At 35.3% G+C, this 21,367-nt stretch overlaps 2 protein-coding genes across 4 annotated transcripts in view; one reads left to right on the top strand and one right to left on the bottom strand.

Annotated features, from left to right (window-relative positions):
* The window catches only part of NLK (nemo like kinase), a 159,448-nt gene that overhangs the window by 52,527 nt on the left and 85,554 nt on the right, over positions 1–21,367 (top strand). The gene's annotated exons all lie outside the window — the stretch shown is intronic.
* LOC112437582 (small ribosomal subunit protein uS14-like) lies at positions 17,531–17,800 on the bottom strand. The gene is given in 1 exon segment (XM_034942222.1): positions 17,531–17,800. A coding segment is annotated over 1 exon segment (171 nt). The 3' UTR covers positions 17,531–17,629.

Genomic DNA, 21,367 nt, shown 5'->3' with positions numbered 1-21,367 from the left:
AACCCCCAAAACAAAACCAAATTACCCACGTAGTTTGAGAGATGATGTCAGATTGCTTTTGTCCTAAGAACCTAAAAGCAAGAACACATTTCAATAAGGCTGCCTTTCTCTTTTACACCTTTGAAATTACTGCCATGGATATATTTACTAGTAGTGCATTATTAACCCAGCTATGGCCACTTGCCTTTTGCTGACCGAGTTCAAAGCTTATGTACCAGAGAGGAAGGTAGTATTGGGAGGGAGTTCTTGACAAAGGAGCTACTGATTTGCATTTATGGTAATATGTAATGTAAAGTCAGTCATCAAAAGTTTAAGTATCTGAAAAGGATTATTTCAAACATTGCCATCCCTAGGGGTTTGCTGTAGAGGCAAATTACATTATTTATAGTCTTTGAGGTGGGTGGGTGGGGGTGAGGAGAGACAAAAGCTAATATTTTTATACAGGTGAAAATAAGCGTCTGGTAAAGGGAGGTATAAGAGTTGGAATTCTTGGATTACAAAAGTTCAACTTATACTAGCTAAAAAGTGGGTATGTTGCCTCACATAACCAGGCTTCAAGATGGATAGAGTAGAACTAGCCTTTGATAGTGCAAGACTTGAATATTGTCAAGACTCTTGTCTCCTTTCTCTGACTTTCTCTGCAAATTTGTGTTTATTTTTTAAATTGTTTTCTCCACAGGGCAGAGGTAGTTCTCAGTCCACATATTTGCAGCTCTTCTTTAACCAAAGAGGAAAGGGACCTGACCTAGCTCCAGTTTTCATAATATCTAAGTCTTTTTTGGTGGTGGAGAATGTAGTCTCCTTACCAGAATAAAATTAGAAGGAAAAATTGGGAAGATACAAATAATTGCCACCTCAAGTGGAAGTCATTACTGTGAGTGCTAGAAAAGGATTGTCCTCATGGGGAAAGAGACCATGAGTTATACATGGTGCTAGCAAATGTTACATGATACTATTGTTGCTGCCTTTCTGTGCTAGTCCTCCTGCTTTATCCCCATATTTCCCCTCTGTAGTGCAGTACCCCCTCAAGCTGGGAGGGTAGTCAACTTGGACAGCGGCCTGGACCCTAGGGAAGAGTTTGCTGAAAAGTCTACATGGCCATGTTATCAGATTCGTTCCATTCCTAATTCAGATTAACAGCTTCTACATGTGATGGAATTGTATTACTTTCTAAAAAAAATTTCAGACTGTAACTCAACATAGTTGTGGAAGAAATTCAGAGCTTGTGGGAAAAGATGCATCTCTCTATCCAAGTCTCACTTCTAGAGGCAAGGATTCTACTACTCAGGATTGTAGTATGATTGTACACTTTAATCTTCAAGGACTTTATTATAAAGCAAGGTGCCAATATTATTATTGATGCAGATTATCCTATGATTCCAGATTTCTGCAATTACAATATATATATTTGAAATGATTATTCCATTAAGCAACCCACTTGCCCCTTGCTGTGACCCTTGCTATGGTGTAACTTTTAATGTTTCTGGTTTTACAAAAGAAAATCTGCATCAATCCTTAAAGTTACATTTAAAATTTACATTAACAGTACAACCAGATGGCATTCTGACACTCACTGTAAGTATTCTAGGATTTTTCTAAAATAGCTGGCTCAAATAGAAAAGTCATCTTTTTCCCAAGTGTGTTCCTGTCCTTTTCTCTTGTTGTGTGTTCTAACTGTTGCACTTATATTAAAATCATAAAACCAGAATGGAGAATTTATTCCAAAAATTCCCATGCATTTCTCCAATCTTACTTCCTGATGCAAGGACCCACCATCACAAATGAAGTGTAATTGTACATTCATGATGACGTCTTGCTTATTAAATGGTGACATTCAAGAAGTTGTCAGCACAGGCATTCTTTTATAGGTCAAGGATATACTTATTTTGAAAACGTTGAAAAATAATGGTAATTATTTAACTGATTTCAGAAGAATCTATTTCAGTGGCATCCTGGACTTTCTACTAACTCACTAAAAATAGGGATTTTTGAAGAGGATGACAAAATTCATAAGTCCTTGATTCTACTATGTAAAATTATAATTTTACACAAGAAAAAGTACAATGTGGTTTACTTTTAGCCTAGTTTACCATAGTTAAGCCAAGAAAATGTAAGCTAACCAAAAGCTTGCAGAATTGTCGTTATTGTGACTCAGTGGTATAGACTTGAGTTTTCAAAAATGAAGTGTTCTTGTAATTTTTTTTATCCTCCTACAATATAGTCTCAGATATCTAGTCCTAAGGGGCTATAATTGAAGGAATATTGAAGGAGGAGAAAATGTCTGTCAACAATTTGCATTTGGATGGAGAAGATTATGGGAACTTTAATATTGGAATCCTGACACCTGGGCATCAAAAGGGAAACTTTCAATGGGTCATTGCTGTAAATTAATCAAAGCCCTTGTGCATATTGAAGACACTTCTCTAGTTTCCCACTCCCCCATCTATTTCCAAACAGCAGAGAGAACAGGAAAAAGAATTTTTCAACATCTTAATTTTCTTCAATAAATAAGTCCCTAATAAAAATCTACTGTTACAAATCACTGGTGTCAGAGAAACAGTTTAAGAAGAAATCCCTTAAGAAGAAATCCCTTACTACTGGCAGATAGAGAATTGCTTCCTTTCTGCTCGAAAATAAGAGGTGTATTCTTCTTCCAGTAGTTGCCTTGTAGCATGCATAAGTGGGACACTGAGGGGTCTAAACAGTGATAGGATGGAGCCTTTCCCTTGTTTTCATGCTTTGTGTTATCCAGCTGTGTCATTTATGTTACAGTACAACATCCCATCACCACCACCTCTAGCCAGACTTAATGAGAGTAAGTTTTATTCTTTTTCCATCTTATGAAACTTTGCTTGAGCCATTTGCTTATATTTCAGTTTTGTTTGGGATATAACTTAAAAATGAGACACCAAGGTACAAGATGCATATTATAAGTTATTTTTATTGTATAACCTCTGAAGGCAACATTAAAAAATGTTCAAATAACAAAATACTTACTTTTTGATTATAGAAATTTTTAAATTATACTAATGTTATTAAGAATTGGCCATGCTTCTAAATGTAATTGTTACTTTTATTAAGAAGGTTTAATAAATGAGTTTCATTTCTTGTGTGGATATCTGTATTTAACTTGGTTTCTTTGACTTGGCATTATACAAGTAAAATTCAAATTTCCTTTTTCTGCAGTCAAACTTACATATATTTATTCTCTTCTTTGAATTACATAATGCTGAGTTGCAGGAAAAATTGGTTAGGCATGGTCCTTGTGAACCCAAGTTGTATTTCAGTTTTATAAATAAATTATCCTTACTCAGTTTGAATATCTGAACCTAGTTGGATTGGGAAACGTTATTTTAAAGCAGGCACAATAAATTATTTACCTTAAATAATTTAAAGTATATTGCTTTTTTTCTGTTTGAAATTACCTATAGTTGTTATAGTAGTATAAGGCATCTTACCTACTGTTGATATGATTATAATGACAGATACTTGTACATTTTCAGTGTCTTCAATTAAGATGATTGACTCTAAGTTTTAGCAACTAGGAAACCATTGAGGATATATCACTTTTCAGTTGTGATTCCTGCCTTTGTTAGTCTCCTTGACAAATTGAATTTCCATTTTACGTTACAGTGTGGGTTTAAATTCACCAAGCTTTAATAAGGATCCTGTTCCTTTTCATTTTTTTCTTTAAGTGAATGTTTACAGGGTAACCTAGTTGATAAAAGTTTGTTTCTTGGCACTTTGCATTTGCCACTTCTGTAATTTTTTAAGGTGTCGACTGGTTATTAATAGATTAATCTTCCTTAGAACTACAAATGACCAGATCCAGCACTGTGCCCTTTTCTTTTTATAGATAAGGGAACTGAGACCCAGATAATATAAACCTACGAAGTGTACACTAGAACCTTCTGTTACTTCTTTATCTACCACAGGGCAAACTGTAAGTAAACAATTAAAATAACTGATTCAATTTGTGAATCAGCTCTCTTGAAATGATATAGTTGCTCATGTTAGATCTTTTGTGATAACAATGATTGAAGTCCAAAGGTAATTGTTTAAAAAATTGTCATAAGAATTAGGCAGAACGGGTAGCCTCATATACCCAAGGTGGAGTAAAAGAGAGTAGAAATTATGAATTATTTTTCTTCTAATAATAGAAATCTGTTATGATAGTTATTACTCACTTATTTGTACTATAACTCTTCCAAGTAGAAAGTAAACATTTTTGTGAAAGGTACCAGCATAAAATTCAGGAAAGGGGAAGAAAACTGACATTGAGTACGTCTTTATTCATCAATAAGGGTACATGTATATTATTGGCCACATCATTTTAATTGGATGGATATTTCATTATTTAACCAATCACCTATTGTTGGGCATACAAGTTTTTTTCCCAGTTATTTTTCACAACTATGAAAAGCTTTTCATTACCATTCTTTTTTTTTTTTTTTTTTTTTGAGATGGATTTTTGCTCTTGTTGCCCAGGCTGGAGTGCAATGGCGCCATCTCGGCTCACCACACCCTCCGCCTCCCGGGTTCAAGTGATTTTCCTGCCTTAGCCTCCTGAGTAGCTGCAATTACAGACATGCGCCACAACGCTCAGCTAATTTTTTATTTTTAGTAGAGACGGGGTTTCTGCATGTTGGTCAGGCTGGTCTTGAACTCCCGACCTCAGGTGATTCACCTACCTCTGCTTCCCAAAGTGCTGGGATTACAGGTGTGAGCCACCGTGCCTGGCTTTCATTACCATTCTTGTACAGGCTTATTTTGTCTGATTGTTTCTGTAGTAAACATTTCCAGAAGTATAATTGCTGGGACAAAAAGGTCCACCCATTTTTTAAGGGTTTCGATAATACAATGCCAAAATACTCTCCAGAAATGTACTAATTAACACCTTTCATCACTAGTGTAATTCTTGCCAAGTCTATGAGAAAAAAATAATATCTCAGTTTCAATTTTGTTTCTTTTATTAGTGCAGTGGAGTACTATTTCTTTTGTTTTCTGATTCTGTGTTCCTTTTTTAAAATTAAGATTTTGTTTACATACAACAAAATTCACCTATCTGTGAATTTTGTACACAGTACAGTTTTATTTTGGTAATTATATACGATCACGGAACCCCCACCACAATCAGAACGTTGAACAGGTCTTTCACCCTAAAAAGTTTCTTCCTGTTTCTTTGCAACTGGTCCCCTCTCATCTGCAGCCCCAGGCAACCATTGGTCTAGTTTCTGTCACTATAGTTTTGTCTTGACAAAAGTCATTTTGTAGACATTTATATTTTCAAATAAATGGAGTCATATTGTAAATAGTCTTTTGTGTTTGACTTTTTTTTACTTAGCATAATGTTTTGAGATCCATCCATGTTTTATTAATATTTCATTTGTTTTATATTATTGAGTTGTGTTCTTTGCTATGGATGTACCAACATTTATTTGTGTGTTCATCACTTGATTAGCATCTGGATTGTGCCAAAGTTTTGGCTTTTATGAATCACACAATTGTGAACATTTGTGTGCAAGTTTTTACATAGCTCTTGGGTAAATACCTCTTTTTTACATTGCTCTTTTACATTGCTCATTTTAGATTTTACATTTTACATTACATCGCTCTTTTTACATTGCTCTTGGGTAAATACTTAGGAATGGAATTTCTAATTCACATGGTAAGTATATATTTAACTTTATAAGATACCACCATACTGCTTTCCAAAGTGTCTGTACACTTTGCATTCATACCAGCAAATGAGGATTTTCTCCAAATCCTCATGACCACTTATTATTTTCAGACTTTTTTAAAACCACGAGCTCATGTTTTATTGGAATAGAGAAACTTGGCCATAATTACAATATAGTATGATTAGTGCTAAATATGTCAGTCTTTTAAAACTTCAGCCATACTAGTGGCTGTGTAGTAGAATCTTACTGTGGTTTTAATTTGCATTTTTCTGACTAGTGATGTTGAGCATACTTTTATGAGCTTATTAGCCATCTGCATAAAGTGTGGAGACCTTCCCTCAGTTTTAATTGGATTATTTATTCTGGATACAAGCCCTTTGTCATGTAGGTGTTTTAAAATAGTGTCTCCCATTTGGTGGCTTGCCTTTTCATTTTCTTAACAGTGTATTTTGAAGAGCAAAATGTTTTTATCTTATGAAGTTCATTTCATCTATTTTTTTACTTTCATAGTTTTTGCATCTTTGTGTTCTAGAAATCTTTACCTAACCCAAAGTCGCAAACATTTTATCCAAATGACTTTTTTCCCTGAAAGTTTAATCAGTTTTACCTTTTAAATTTAGTCCTGAAAGGGTAGCCTCATATGTCCAAGGTGGGGTAAAAGAGGGTAGAAACGATGAATTATTTTTCTTTTAATAATAGAAATCTGGCCAACGTTGAAGTTGTGTATAGTGTGAGAGTAAAGGTCATGAGTCGTTTTTCTCCATGTGGATATCCTATTATTCCATCACCATTGGTTTAAAAAGCTATCTTTTGTTCTGTTGAATTACCTTGGCCTTTGTTGAAAATTACTTGACATATAAGCATAGGTCTGTTTTTGGACTTTGTGTTCTGTTTTATTGACCTCTATGTCTATCATTATGCCAGTACCACCACATATTGATTTCTGTAGCTTTATAATGTTGAAATCAAGTAGTATAAATCATTCAACATTGTTCTTCAAATTTGTTTTACCTATTCTAGGTCCTTTGTCTTTACATACAAATTTTTTAATCAGCTGTTGCTTTCTTCAAAAAAGCCACTATGCCCAGCTAATTTTTGTTTTTTTAGTAGAGATGAGGTTTCACCATGTTGGTCAGGCTGGTCTCGAACTCCTGACCTCGTGATCTGTCCACCTTGGCCACCTAAAGTGCTGGGATTACAGGCGTGAGCCACTACACCCGGCCGGGTTTTAGTTATTTTTATTGGATGTTGTAAGTGGTAAATTCAGATAGACTTTTTTGGCAAGCACACGACGTTTTTTGCCCATATCACTTTGATGGTTAGTTTCATCCTTCTTACTGGGTGAGATGGACAAGCCTGCAGGATTTTGATTGGAATTGCATAGTGGCGTGTGCCTGTAATCCCAGCTACTCAGGAGGCTAAGGAAGGAGAATCGCTTGAACCCGGGAGGCAGATGTTGCAGTGAGCCGAGACTGCGCCACTGCACTCTAGCCTGGGCGACAGCGAGACTCGGTCTCAAAAAAACAAAAACAAAACTAAAGTCCAGTCCCTATCTTCCACTGACCAGGCCCCACTTTGATAAAGCAAAAATGATTGTTTATATATAGCAATTTTTACTGGATTACAAATCCCCAGAAACTAGAGAGTGAGAAATGGCCAAGATCTAGTTGAGAAACTGGTTAGAAAAACATTTTACATACTTCTACTCCAAGACCACATCTCAAAATCCCTACTCTGTTCTTAAAGAATATAGGAATTTCAGTGAATAATGTAATAAAATGAATATCAGGCAATAAACACATTTATCACTAGACAAAGGTCAATGGGAAATTTCTTTCAAGTTGAAAAAGAATTCTGGAATGTTTCATTTATTAAATAATAATGGTAATCAACAACAGAAATAGAGTGAGTGTATACAACAAGCTTCAGTGCCCAAAGCCAAAGCCATAGCCCTGTGTCAGACTACCAACATATAAAGAAAATTTCTGTTTGCAATGTTTGATGTTCCTATTGTGGGTGATTTATTTAATTTCCATTATTGCTCTATTTACCATAATTAAAAATCAGGAGTAAATTGCAGTATTTGTCCCATTGCATTTTTTCCAAGTATGTTTCCCAAAAACTTACTCTGTATCTAAAGCATCCAGATTAGGGTTGGAGAACCTAACATGAAATATATAGAATAATGATTTGAGTACCTCACTCTACATATTTTATTGAAAACATGCCTCAAGCAACATTAATTTCTTCTTTTTAGCTTTCAGAATAATTTTGCATATTCAGAACTTATCTTCAACTAAATAAATTCTTTTATACAGTGTGCTTTATTTTTATGAACACTATAGCATTTCAATTTATATTACCATTTTATAATAATTTCAATTCGTATATAATGAAAATACATAAAATAGCCTAGAACTTCTTTTGTAAAATTGAGGTATATCTTATATACTGCTTCTTATATGCTAACAGATGTATTCCTTATAACAGGAAGACAAGGAATGCACAAAAACCAATAAATGCAAGAGCTGTATACCAGAACACTTGAATAAGAGATAATATCTCACTATGAGAATTTCAGTTCAAATAAACAAAAATTTAATTGCCCTCAGTAATGTAATAAGATAAATTTTTAAGAGAATGAAATGGAAGTAGTAGGCCTGAGCACTTTGTTTTAAATGCACAGATTTGAATACACACCATTTCATAGTAAATACTTTTGACGTAAATTTTACATACAGCATCCTCAGATTATGGTGCAATGAAATTGGAAATGAATAAGAAAACAACAGGTTTTCAACCAAATGAAAAAGAGAAACATACTACAATAAAACTATACTACTTGAAAGACATAAAAAATCCCCATCACCAATTATCCAGCTCATGAGGCTAGCATAGCTTAACTCATAATTTTGTTCAACTCTACATGCCAATTTCAACAAGAAAAAATAGAGCATATATAATGTACTGGTTAATCCCAAAAGGACCTAAGAAAAGAACAGAGTAAGATAGACAAAATTAAGATGAAAACTACTGAAATGGATAATTAAAACATTTTTTAACTTTAAAAACTAGATTACAAAAATTAAAAACACTACACAACTAAGTATTTTGAATACACTAGTTGCAATAGGAAGCACAAGAAAATTGGATGGAATCACTGGTGAATATTTTTCAGTACGTAATATATATATCATAGGAATAGCTACTAAGCCGGGCACAGTGGCTCACGCCTGTAATCCTAGCACTTTGGGAGGCTGAGGTGGGTGGATCACCTGAGGTCAGGAGTTCAAGACCAGCCTGGCCAACATGAAGAGACCCCCGTCTCTACTAAAAATACAAAAATTAGCTGGGCGTGGTGGCAGGTGCCTGTAATCCCAGCTACTCGGGAGGCTGAGGCAGGAGAATCGCTTGAATCTGGGAGGCGGAGGTTGCAGTGAGCCAAGACCACACCATTGCACTCCAGCTGGGCAACGAGAGCGAAACTCTGTCTCAAAAAAAAAAAAAAAAGAAAAGAAAAGAAATAAATACTAAACACTGAAGCAAATTGAAGGTTACCCAGAGGTTACCCAGTTTATTTTGTGAGGCAGACAGGTATGGTGCCTACTAAGGTCAGAACATAAGATTGAAGGCAGTCTTGTTGATGAATATAGATGAAAAAACTCTAAGAATAATGTAAATAGAACACATATTAAAAGGTATTCAACAATTAAAAATAATATTCACCATGACCAAGTGAGATTTAGTATAGAAATTCAGGATTGGTTCAGTGTAAGTCAAACTATTAATATAATCCATTTCATTACTAGGAAAAATAGTAAAATCAATTAAAACAATGTTCATTGATCTGGGATGGGATACTGTTTTAGGCACTGGAAGGATACAAAGAGACATATATCAGTAGAATCCTTGTGCTCTCAAGGGTTTATAACTTATTAAATTAAAAAAGAAAATTAGTGAAAATCATGGTGTGCCCCAAATATTTGAAAACATCCTAAAAATATCTTATAAAAATTAACAGACTGGGTGCAGTGGCTCATGTCTGTAATCCCAGCACTTTGGGAGGCCAGGGTAGGTGGATCACTTGAGGTCAGGAGTTTGAGCCCAGCCTGGCCAACATGGTGAAACCCCATCTCTACTAAAAATATAAAAATTAGCCAGGTGTGGTGGTGCGTGCATGTAGTCCCAGCTACTCAGGAGGCAGGAGAATCACTTGAATCCAGGAGGCAGAGGTTGTAGCCGAGATCACATCACTGTGCTCCAGCCTGGGCAGCAGAGGGATACTCTGTCTTAAAAAAAAATAATTAACATACATTCCTGACAATCCAAAAGTATAAAGGAAATGTAAGGGTTTTTCATATATATTTGTAACTAAGATTTAATGTTAGCCTAAAAGGAAAAGTAAAGGCATCTTCTGTTAAAAAATAATTAAAATAGTGCGGCCTCACATCAAATGTTAGCTATTATATAAAAATTAAAAAAAACAAGGTACAGATATATGCAAGGAGGAAATTAAACTATCAGAATTCAAATGATTGTTATATATCCAGAAAATCTGAAAAATTAAACAGCATAATAATTGAATTTAGGTTGCAAATTTTAAGTTAACAAAAGTAAAGCATGTTACTGTATTTTAACAATAGATGATATAGCAACAAATATATACCTGTTTACAGTGACACACATAAAATACTTTAACATAATGTTCTGTGTATATGTGAATAATAAAACTTTAATAGCAAGTATGAAATTAGTTTGAATAAATGGGAAGTTGTACCCTGGCTGGTGGGAAGGCCAGAAGTATTAAAATTACATGCTTACTATATTAATTACTAGATTTAATATTTAACCAAGATACCAATATAATATCTTTAGAAGCCTTGATTCCAGCATTACCTGAGAATCTCTATTCCCCATCCCAGACATAGGGAATCAATCTACATTTTAAGATTTTAGGCTGGGCACAGTGGCTCACGCCTGTAATCCCAGCACTTTGGGAGGCTGAGGTGGGCGGATCATGAGGTCAGGAGATCCAGACAATCCTGGTTAACATGGTGAAACCCCGTCTCTACTAAAAAAATACAAAAAAAGTAGCCGGGCATGGTGGCGGGCGCCTGTAGTCCCAGCTACTTGGGAGGCTGAGGCAGGAGAATGGCATGAACCCGGGAGGCGGAGCTTGCAGTGAGCCAAGATCGCGCCACTGCACTCCAGCCTGGGCAACACAGCGAGACTTCGTCTCACAAAAGAAAAAAAAAAAAGATTTTAAGATTTCCAGGTGATTCCTGTTTGTTTAAATAAGTGGTTAATATGTGACCTATTTGGATGAATGGAAAAACTATATCAAAGGGGATAGAAGGAAACTGTACAGAATAAAATCAGAATAGGGCCTACAATATTGTAAACAGTTGATATTCTATGGTGATGATTTTTGTTCTAACAACTTTATTGAGGCATAATTTATATACCATAAAATTTACCCATCATAAGTATGTAATTCAGTGACTTTTAATTTATGGTGTTATACAACCATCACTACCACCCAATTTTAGAATATTTTCATCACCCCAAAGACTTGCTCATTAATAGTAACCTACTCCAACCCCAGGCAATCACTGAAATGTTCTGTCTCTACACATTTGTTTTTTCCAAGAATTTCTTATAAGTGATATATTATGTAGTCTTTTGTGTTTGGCTTCTTTCACTTAGCATAATGTTTTTGAGGTTTATCCATATGTTAATAAATAATAGTTTGTTCTGTTGTATAGATGTATCATAGTTTATGCATTCACTAGGTAATGGATTTGACACTTTCCAGTTTTTGACTATTATGAATAATGCTGCTATGAATATTTACATATGTCTTTGTGTGGACATAAGTTTTCATTTCCCCTGTGTAGACACCTAAAAGTGGAGTTGCAGGGTCATGGTAAGTTTATGTTTAACTTTTTAAGGTGCAGCCAAACTGTTTTCCAAGGTAGATGTGCCATTGTACAGTTTTACCAGTAATGTAAAAGGGTTCCAATTTTGATTGGGATTACATTGAATCTATAAGTCACTAAGAGGAGAATTGTTATCTTAACACCATTGAGTTTTCTAATCCACGAATATGAAGTGTTCCCTTATTTAAATCTTCTCTAATTTATCTCAGCAATGTTTTGTAGTTTGCATTCTATGTGTTACACTTCTTTTTAAAATTTATTCCTTAAGTATTTTATTCTTTATGATTCTGTTGTGAATGAAATTGTTTAAGTTCATCTTTAGATTATTTATTGCTTATATATATATATCTTGGAATATTTTCATTTGGACTTCATTTTTGAAGGATAGGATCTTCTTAGTCTGATATAGAATTTTTGCTTTCTCCACTAAAATATGGCATTCCACTGCCTTTGACTTCCATTATTTCTGATGAGAAGTCAGTCATTTATCATATTGTTGTTTTTCTCTTGCTATTTTTAGAGTTTTTCTTTGACTTGAATTGATGTTTGACTATGAATTATCTAGGCGTGGATCTCTTTGTGTCTATCCTACTTGGGTTTTTTGTTTTTTTTTTTTTTACAACTTTTTGGTTCTGTAGATTATTTTTCATCAAATTTGGAAATATTTCAACCATTATTTCTTTTTCTTCAAATACTTGTTCTGCCTCTTTCTTGCTCCTTTCCTCCTGATATTCCCATTGTATGCATGTTGGTACCCTCAGTGTTACTGCATAGGTCTCTGAGGTTTTGTTCATTTTCTCAAACTTTTTTCTTCGTTTCTAATATGTACTTTTCAAATCTAGAATCTGATTTTGTTCTATTTTTGTAGTTTCTACGTCTGTGTTGATATTCCCTGTTGAGTCATTGTCACCATATTTTTCTTTAATTTGTTAAACAAGTCTCCTTTAATTCTTTGAGCATATTTACGATAGCTAGTTTGGAAGTCTTTTTCTGAATAGGACATCTGGACCCACTCAGAAACAGTTTCTGTTTGTTCGTTTGTTTGTTCGTTTGAGACAGAGTCTCGATCTATTGCCCAGGCTGGAGTGCAGTGGCGCAATCTCAGCTCACTGCAACCTCTGCCTCCCGGGTTCAAGCGATTCTCCTGCCTCAGCCTCCCAAGTAACTGGGATTACAGATGCATGCCACCATGCCTGGCTAATTTTTTTTATTTTTAGTAGACACAGGGTTTCACCATGTTGGCCAGGCTGACCTCAGGAGATCTGCCCACCTTGGCCTCCCAAAGTGCTGGGATTACAGGCATGAGCCATCATGCCTGTCCAGAAACAGTTTTTATTGACTGCTTTTTTCCCCGAGTATGGGCCACATTTTCCTGTTTCTTAACATGTTGTGGAATGTTTTTGCTAAAAACTGGACGTATTAGATAATACAGCGTAACAGCTCTGGTTCTGATTTTCCTCACCTCTGACGGTTGTCATTATTGTTGTTATGTATATTTGCTTATTCTTAAATGACACGTGCAGACTTAATGTGCAGAATCTCTCTCCCCACTGAGGTGCAGCCAACTCGGGTCTCTGCTCAATTTTGTTTTGCTTTTTTTAATTTTTAGCCTAGCTTTCTTGGAGTCCTGCTTGTGTCTGCATAGCTGAGTGGTTGGCTGTTGGTTAAAGGTTGTGCTCAGGCATTTTGAGCTAATAAGGCTTATACCTTTTGTGTGTGTGTGTGTGTGTGTAGGGAGAGCATGTAGTTTTCAGATATGCCCAGCTTTTATTTTCTGCTGAGCCCTCAGTTTTTCCTCACATGCAGGAAGCCTCTCAGTCAGCAAGAGATCTATGGAGAGTTCAGGCTATCTCCAGTCTCCTCTGGGCATATATTCAGCCATCAGTTAGCCAGGACTGTGGGGGGGAGTTTAGCCCCCTCTGTGGCTCTCTCATTTCCAGAATCTCCTTGTTAAATTTCTAGATTTCTGATAGTCTGCCCTTCTTCTCAACCAGGACAGCAGCCTTTGAGTAACAGAGCTATAGGCTTTCTCTGTTCTTTTCTAGTTGAGTTTAATGCTTTGACCCCACATTGCTACTGGGTGTGGGTTTTTTGCCCTCCCCTTCAAATCGTGTTAGCTCCCTGTGACAACGAAGCTGCTGGGTTTTGTAGCCAGCCTTGCCCAGGAACTATTAGATGTACTGGTGCTTGGGTAGGGTGTGGCAGGGGTGGGGTAAGAAGCTGACCCAAGCTGTGACTCCCACTATTCTTACACAAATTTCAGCAGTTTTTTGTAAAAACACTTAAATTTGTCATTTGACTTTGGCCATTTTTCTGGAGTCCCAAAATGGCTGTTTTTGACACTTTTGTCTAGTTTTATAGTTGTTTTGAGGGGAAAGGATTTGCTGACCTCTTCAGTTTGCCACAGCTGGAAGTCCTGCCTCCTGTTTTGTTTTGTTTTTGTAATATTTTTGGGTTTGTTTATTTTTAACAGGCTAATTGAAAACCTGAAGCACATCTATATATTGTAGCTGCTTCAGCATTGTGCTTCATAATGGAAGAAGTTAGGAGATTGTGATTAGATTAGGGGTGGGGCTGTAGTCCTAAATTTGCTGACAGTGCTTTCCTGTGGAATGCTTCCTAATAATGTATTCTTGTGTAATGATGAAGAAAATGTTTGTTTTTTTTTAAGCAAGCAGATTCCTTTGGAATTCTACAACATAAAAAAGACATTATAGTATACTCCTCTCTACAGAATGAATTTGGCACAGGGAGAGAAGTGACAAAGTTCTTTGGGCTGGTATAGATGTATATCTATATGAAAAATAATGGAAAGACTCATCCTTTTAAAAAGTTACTCATCCTTTTAAAAATTATACAGGTTTAAGCTAAAATTTTTTGTGTGCTAGAAAATTAAGCTGGGCAGTTTGCCTTTTTAAAAAACCTTTCTAATTATTTAGTAACACACATACACAAAATAAAATGTATAATTCAATGGTGTATCACAAAGTGCATACCTCTATGACCACCATTCAAGTGAGATACAGGACATCACCAGTACCCAGAAGTCCCCTGTGCCCTCTGGATCCATACCCCAAGAGAAGGTTCTTGGATCTCACACAAGAAAAAATTGGGGCAAGTCCATAGAGTAAAGTGAAAGCAAGTTTACTTAAGTAAAGGAATAAAAGAATGACTACTCCATAGGCAGAGCAGCCCTGAGGGCTGCTGGCTGCCCATTTTTATGATTATTTCTTGATTATATGCTAAACAAAGGATGGATTATTTATGCCTCCTCTTTTTAGGCCATATAGGGTAACTTCTTGGTGTTGCCATGGCATTTGTAAACTGTCATGGCACTAGTGGGAGTGTCTCTTAGCATGCTAATGCATTATAATTCCAGAGGTCACTCTCATCACCATCTTGGTTTTGGTGTATTTTAGCTGGCTGCTTTACTGCAACCTGTTTTACCAGCACGGTCTTTATGACCTGTATCTTGTGCTGACCTCCTATCTCATCCTGTGACTTAGAATGCCTTAACTTCCTGGGAATGCAGCCCAGTAGATCTCAGCCTCATTTTACCCAACCCCCATTCAAGATGGAGTTGCTCTAATTCAAACGCCTCTGACACTCTACCACCATTGTCCTCTCCTCCTGAGATAATCACTATCCTAACTTTTATGCTAACTACTTCCTTTCCCGACAGTTTCTATCTCCTAAGTGTGCATCCCTAAACATTATAGTTTAACTTTGCCTTTTTTTTTAAATATTATGGAAATGGTATCTTGTAGTGTATATTTATTGTGCCTGGTTTCTTTTGTTCAAAATTATGTTTGTAAGATTTATCTATGTTGTTGCATATAGCAGTAGTTCATTTTAATTGCTGGAGAGTATTCCATTGTTTGAATATACTACAATTTGTATACTGTATATTATATATTGAACATTCTGTTTGTGGATATTTAAGCTATTTCCAGTTTTAAGGGTATTACAAATATTGCTGCTCTGAATACGCTTGCATGTGTCTTAATGTATAGATATGCATATTCCTTTTGGTTATATACCTAGGAGTCAAATTGCCAGGTCATAGTGTGTATATGTTTTTGACTTAATAGATAATGTCAACTTGTTTTCCAAAGTGATTATAACAATTTACCCTCCTAAACTATAAGAATTTCCATTGCACTTCATCTCAACAAAACATTTGCTATTGTTAGACTTTTAAAAAATTGATTTGTAGGAGTTCTGTATACATCTGGATAAGAGCCCTTTGTTCCTTATAAGTGTTGCAAGCATCTTCTCCTATGTGACTTGCATTTTTACCCTCTTAATGTAGATATGAAAAGACGTTCTTGATTTTAAGGTAGTCAAATATATCAGTATTTTCCGGTGTAATTAGTGCTTTTTGTGTTCAATTGAAGAAATCTTTCCCTGCCTTAATATCATATTCTTCTATACGTTATCTTCTAAAAGCGATGTGATTTTGCTTTTCACATTTATATCTACATCCTACCTGGAATTTGTTTTTGTGTATAGTGTGGAGTAGGTTTGGAGGTTCATCTTGTTTTTCCATGTGGATATTTCATGGTTCCAATAACATAGATTGAAAAGATATTGTATCTGGCAGGGTTTGATCAGGAGAAAGAAACCACACCAGTTATTTAAACAGAGTTTAATATGGAAAAAATGTTAATTAGGTATAAAGTTGTCAAGTAGATAACTAAAAATGCAAGAAGAAAACACTAAGCTATCACAAAAGTAGCAGTTTCCACCCCACAGCAGGAAGAATAAAGGGAAGAGGTTGGAATTATTCAAATTTAGAACCCCATGATGTCTGAGGAGAGGATACTGGCTCACTTGTGCTGGTATCTGGCATGGAAGATGCAGTGAGGCTAGTTCTGCAAGTTTTGGCAGAACTGTAAACTGGATTCAGCTACTGCTATAAGAAGGTACTACTGCTGGGAGTGAAGAAGTATTGCTTGGGTGTCACAGAAACAAGAAACAGACAGGAAGCCCATAGGAGGTGCAAGTCCCTTCTTCCTCCACCACCCTTGCAGTCTCTCTCTACAACATTCTGTTGGCAGAGCCTAACATGGAGCCAGTTGGCAAAACCAAAATGTGGTTTGTAGAGTTTAGCCCCAGCATGATAGAGCAGTGTTTAGGCGGATGGGTTTGAAGCTGAGAGACAATAGCTTAATAACTGATGCAACCTTCCTGTCTCCACTGCTCTGCAGAGCCAACTTTTTGGTAAGTCAAGTGTTCATATAGGCGACAGTCTCTTTTTAGATTGATTATATTTCTGTTTCATCTTTGTACCAATATTACACTATGTAAATTACTGTAGCTTTATTATGTCTTCATACCTAGTAGAGCAATTTTTCAAAACCGACCTATCCTTCTTCAAGTGTTTTAGCTGTCCTTAGCACACTTAAATTTATAGAAAAACTTTAAAACTACTTCATCTATCCCCCCCATCAATTTGGGGGGAGTTGACAATTTTACAATGTTGAGTTTTCTAATCTGTGAATACGATACATCTTTCCATTTATTCTTTAATTTTGCTCTGTAATATTTTTTAAACATCTTGTATAGAAGTCTTGAGTAGCATCTGTTAGCTTTAATCCTAGATATTACATATTTTTAATATTATAAATAGTTTTTTATAAATTTCATTTTATTATTTTTATTTTGAAAATTTCAGACTTACATTATTTTCCTTTTGTATAATTAGACCCCATTATACCCACCACCTAGATTCAGTAATTAATAAGATTTGCTTCATTTGCTTCAACTATTTTTTATTGTTGTTGCTGAAGTATTTTAAAACAAATCCTAGATCTCATGTCATTTCACCTATTTATACTTACAAGTATGCATCTCTAGAAAATACGGACATTTTATTTATAAGTAATTCTAAGCCATATTGACATTTCCTCATTTATATTTTTAAAATTTTTTATTTTATGTACAAAGAGCTAACATGGTTTCTATCATTGGGTGGATGCCTTGGATAATTCATTCAACAAAGATCATTTAGTCCAACTTAATGAAACCTATATCCTTCATGTACTGATGGAAACACTGGCAGCACCTATTGAGGCCATGTTTCAGGATCAGACCATGCTGGTTTGAGCAGACGCAACAAGAGTGAGAACCCCAGCCGAATTTTCATGGGTGGCTCTAGTAGAGCTGCTGGTGACCCATCTTGCTTTCAGGAGTGCAACCAGGCGAAGGGCCTCTTTTATTTCAAAAATGTTTTTTACTGTTGATATGTTCAATTTACTTTTAACTTCAAGCATATTGTTCACATTTTGTATTAAGTAATTATTAAAATATTAGCTTAGCCATTAAAATATTAAAGTATGCTCTACAACAATTCAGAACAAAGTTTTCTTTTCTGATGTGAACTTTATTTCTAAATTCATTAAGATTTTTGACGTCTGCAAAGCCACACTGTCACAAACCTACCATGTGAATAAAACTGTCTTTTTCTTTCAAATGTTTTCTATCCTTATAAACCTAATGTGCAACGAAAATTGCCATTTGTTAAATATAAATTTTTTTCTAGTCCTCAATGTTCCTATTACTGAACACATATCTTTCAGGAAGTCATCAGTGGAATTAAAAATAAGTGCATTTTTGTGTGACATATTTTTAGTTTTACTTGCGCTTTGTGACCTCTTCTTGCCTAGACAAAGTTGTTAAAATGCAAGAGGGAGATGTAGTTGTGAATTATTTTCCTTTGTGGATTTGCATAGAAACCTTTCCCTCATTCTTTCAACTGGTTTTCCTCCCCATGCAATATTCATAGGTCTGTTTCTAAGCAAGGACTGTGGCTAGTAGGCCATGAAAACTTCCTAGACTTGGCAGACTGGGCTGTATCATCTTCACCCTCTAACATGAGAAAATCCAGCATGGCAATTTTCCTGCAGGCAGTTCAGATTCCTCGTAGACATATTTAACAGTGACTGAGGAGGAAGTCTCTGTATCTCCCCAGCATCTATAGTATAGATGGAACTAATTAATTCATGATCTAAAGAACAATTAAATATTCCCAAGACCACAAGAATTAGCATAAAATGATTTTCAGCTGCATTTTAACTTATCCAGTATTATTGGTGGGGACTGAAAGGGTCTTAAGAGTTAGGTTTCACTCACTAGTACTAAGTACTTGAAAATAAATATGACAGCCTGATACTGGATGGCTTACCTGTTCCTTATCCTTCCTCCATTATCAGTACTTTCAGGTGTCTCACTACAGATCAGAATGGCCCAGTGCTGTCTTATCTGCTGAGATCTTTGCTATTTTTAGTTCATTAAACACAGAGTTAGAGGATGTTTAAGTTCTTATTTAACTCTTTCAGTCAAATATAGATATTTTGCTGCTCCTAAGGAATAATATTAGGAGGATATGAAGAAAAGAATGAACTGTTTCTCAGCCTTGGTTTAGCTATCATATAAGGCCTTTTTTCTTTGTAATACAAATTAGCAAATTTGGGAATCATTTTATATATCCTGACAAAATGGAAAAGGATCTCTTTCTTATGCATACAGCTAACCCGACAATTAACAAACTTGGATAAACAAATGAGAAAAGAACTCGGCTAATATAATACATTAAATATAGAAGATGAGAATCCGTTTTTTATTTACGTTTTGGATGGGGGAAAGGCCTAGAAAAATTTCTTCTAAATTGTATACAACTCTATAAATATGGTGGAGTGCATACAAATTATAGCCCGTTAAAATTGCAGTTAGAAAGACCAGTGAGAAATAAAAGTAAATTTCTTATTCCATAATTTGTTACATAAATTTCTTGTGTATCCTTGAATATATAACAAGGACCAAGGTACAAATAGGATACATTTCCTAGACTTGTTTGTTGTCAAAAATTTTGCCTCAGTTTGCTATTGTTTTCTGAAACAGGCAATCTAAATACAAGTAAAAATAAGGAAATGAATTTCAAAATAAATGTGACGGCAATAATCTAAATATTTAGAGTTTAGTTAGGAAGTTCTGTTACTGAGATATGTACTCAGTATAGTTGACATAGTAATTGTAGTATGTATAGCAAGAAATGGAGGATTGCTGATTACAACTTCATGTGAATAGAATTACAAGAACCTGATTTTCTTAAACCAAGTTGAAGCACTCTTTTTATTATATTATGTATTTGCTTTGAATAGCTAAAAACATGTATCAGAAACATGAATTTTAAAACTGCTAACACATGGGGGATTCTTCACATAAAAATGAAAGAGAAACACAATTTCTTGGAGATTCTTGCTGACTAGTTTAAAGATGTTTTAAGTGACATTTTAGTGGCTGAGAAAGTATTCCCAATAATAAGTTTCACTTTTGTTTCATTACAACTTTTCTGCTTGTCAGTAATTTAAGCAGATTTGTGGCAGTGTTCCGTTTTCTGGGATTAAGAAAACTCAACAAAATGACCACAACAGATCTAAAATGCTTCCTGTTTTGTTATTGTACTCTTGATCAACTCTGTATCTCTCTGAAAAAGGACTTGTGGATTCTTCTGGCTTTTTAAAAAACAGTTGAATTTATGAGTATAAAGAAGTATTGATAAACTCTGGACAGGTGTAAGTGAGGATTCTTTCTCACGACTCTTAAACATGCTGCTTGAAGTATTAATTTAAAACTTAGGAAGTAAACTCCTATAAGTAAAACTTCACTGTTTAAGAAGGGAATCAGATGAAATGACAGATGCACTGTCTTATTTAAGGCATCCAGTGTTTAGCAGAGAAAGTAACTGCCCCAGAATTGTAGGTATAAGGATGGCTCCTTTTTTTCTGAAATGAAGAAACTTGTACTAAATGTTGTTCATTATCTCTACAGCTGGAGCTTCATTAGCAAGTGCATTTAGAATAACCAGGGTATGGCAGCAGCAGAGAAACTAAGCGCCTCAAGCCTTTGAGTAACAAAAAATAAAAGAATTCCTGTATAACATGCTTCCACACTTATCTGTGTTCTGTGGTACTGTTTGTGCTGAACCAAAGCATCTGCTACCTCAAGTTAAGAGAGAACAAACTCAACATGGCGTGAAATTACTGCACTGCCATTCACATTCATTAGAGTTATATTGTTGCCAGCCACAGGCATGACTGGCTTTTGCATGAATAATAAAATGCTGCTTTGTGAATTTTACTTTAAAACATTACAAGACATAGTACTCACCTTGAGCCTGTGTCAAGTATTTTCAGGAGTGGGTTTATCTCCTTTATTATGGTGGCTTTTCTCACCATAATAGGGTAACCAGTAAGTAGTAGTCAGAAGTTAGGAAGAAGTATTGTATGAGGCCTTTGGAAAGGGCACTGTGTTAAATCAATTTATCTCATGTTTAAAAACTAATATTTATTGTGCCCGGCTGTTAAAGATATTAAAATTATTGTCATTTGGCAACCATCGTAATAATTGATTCAGGCAAAAATCATGAGTGGATACTAAAGTTAATGGATCAAAGTTCAGTGAGGAATAGGATATTTACACAGTTACAAAGGGAAAAAAATAGTAACTTTATAGTGGAGAAGCCTGGCAGACACCTCATTCAAGTGATTAAAGTTATCAACAGTAATGGGACATATTGACATTATATGCCTCCTGAGATGATGCACTGAGAAGGCATCAGTTCTTTGTTGTTTCTGTCAAAAATGAATAATCTGAATCTAGTTATGAGAAAACAACAAACCCAAATTAAGGGCTAGTCTTCAAAGTAACTGGCCTGGTCTGTATATTTCACAAATGGCAGTCATG

This window comes from Pan paniscus, chromosome 19 (genome assembly GCF_029289425.2).
Source record: "Pan paniscus chromosome 19, NHGRI_mPanPan1-v2.0_pri, whole genome shotgun sequence".
In the NCBI taxonomy this organism is placed as follows: domain Eukaryota; kingdom Metazoa; phylum Chordata; class Mammalia; order Primates; family Hominidae; genus Pan; species Pan paniscus.
The sequence above is the reverse complement of the archived record's forward strand: the minus strand, read 5'-3'. Positions and strand labels throughout refer to the sequence as shown.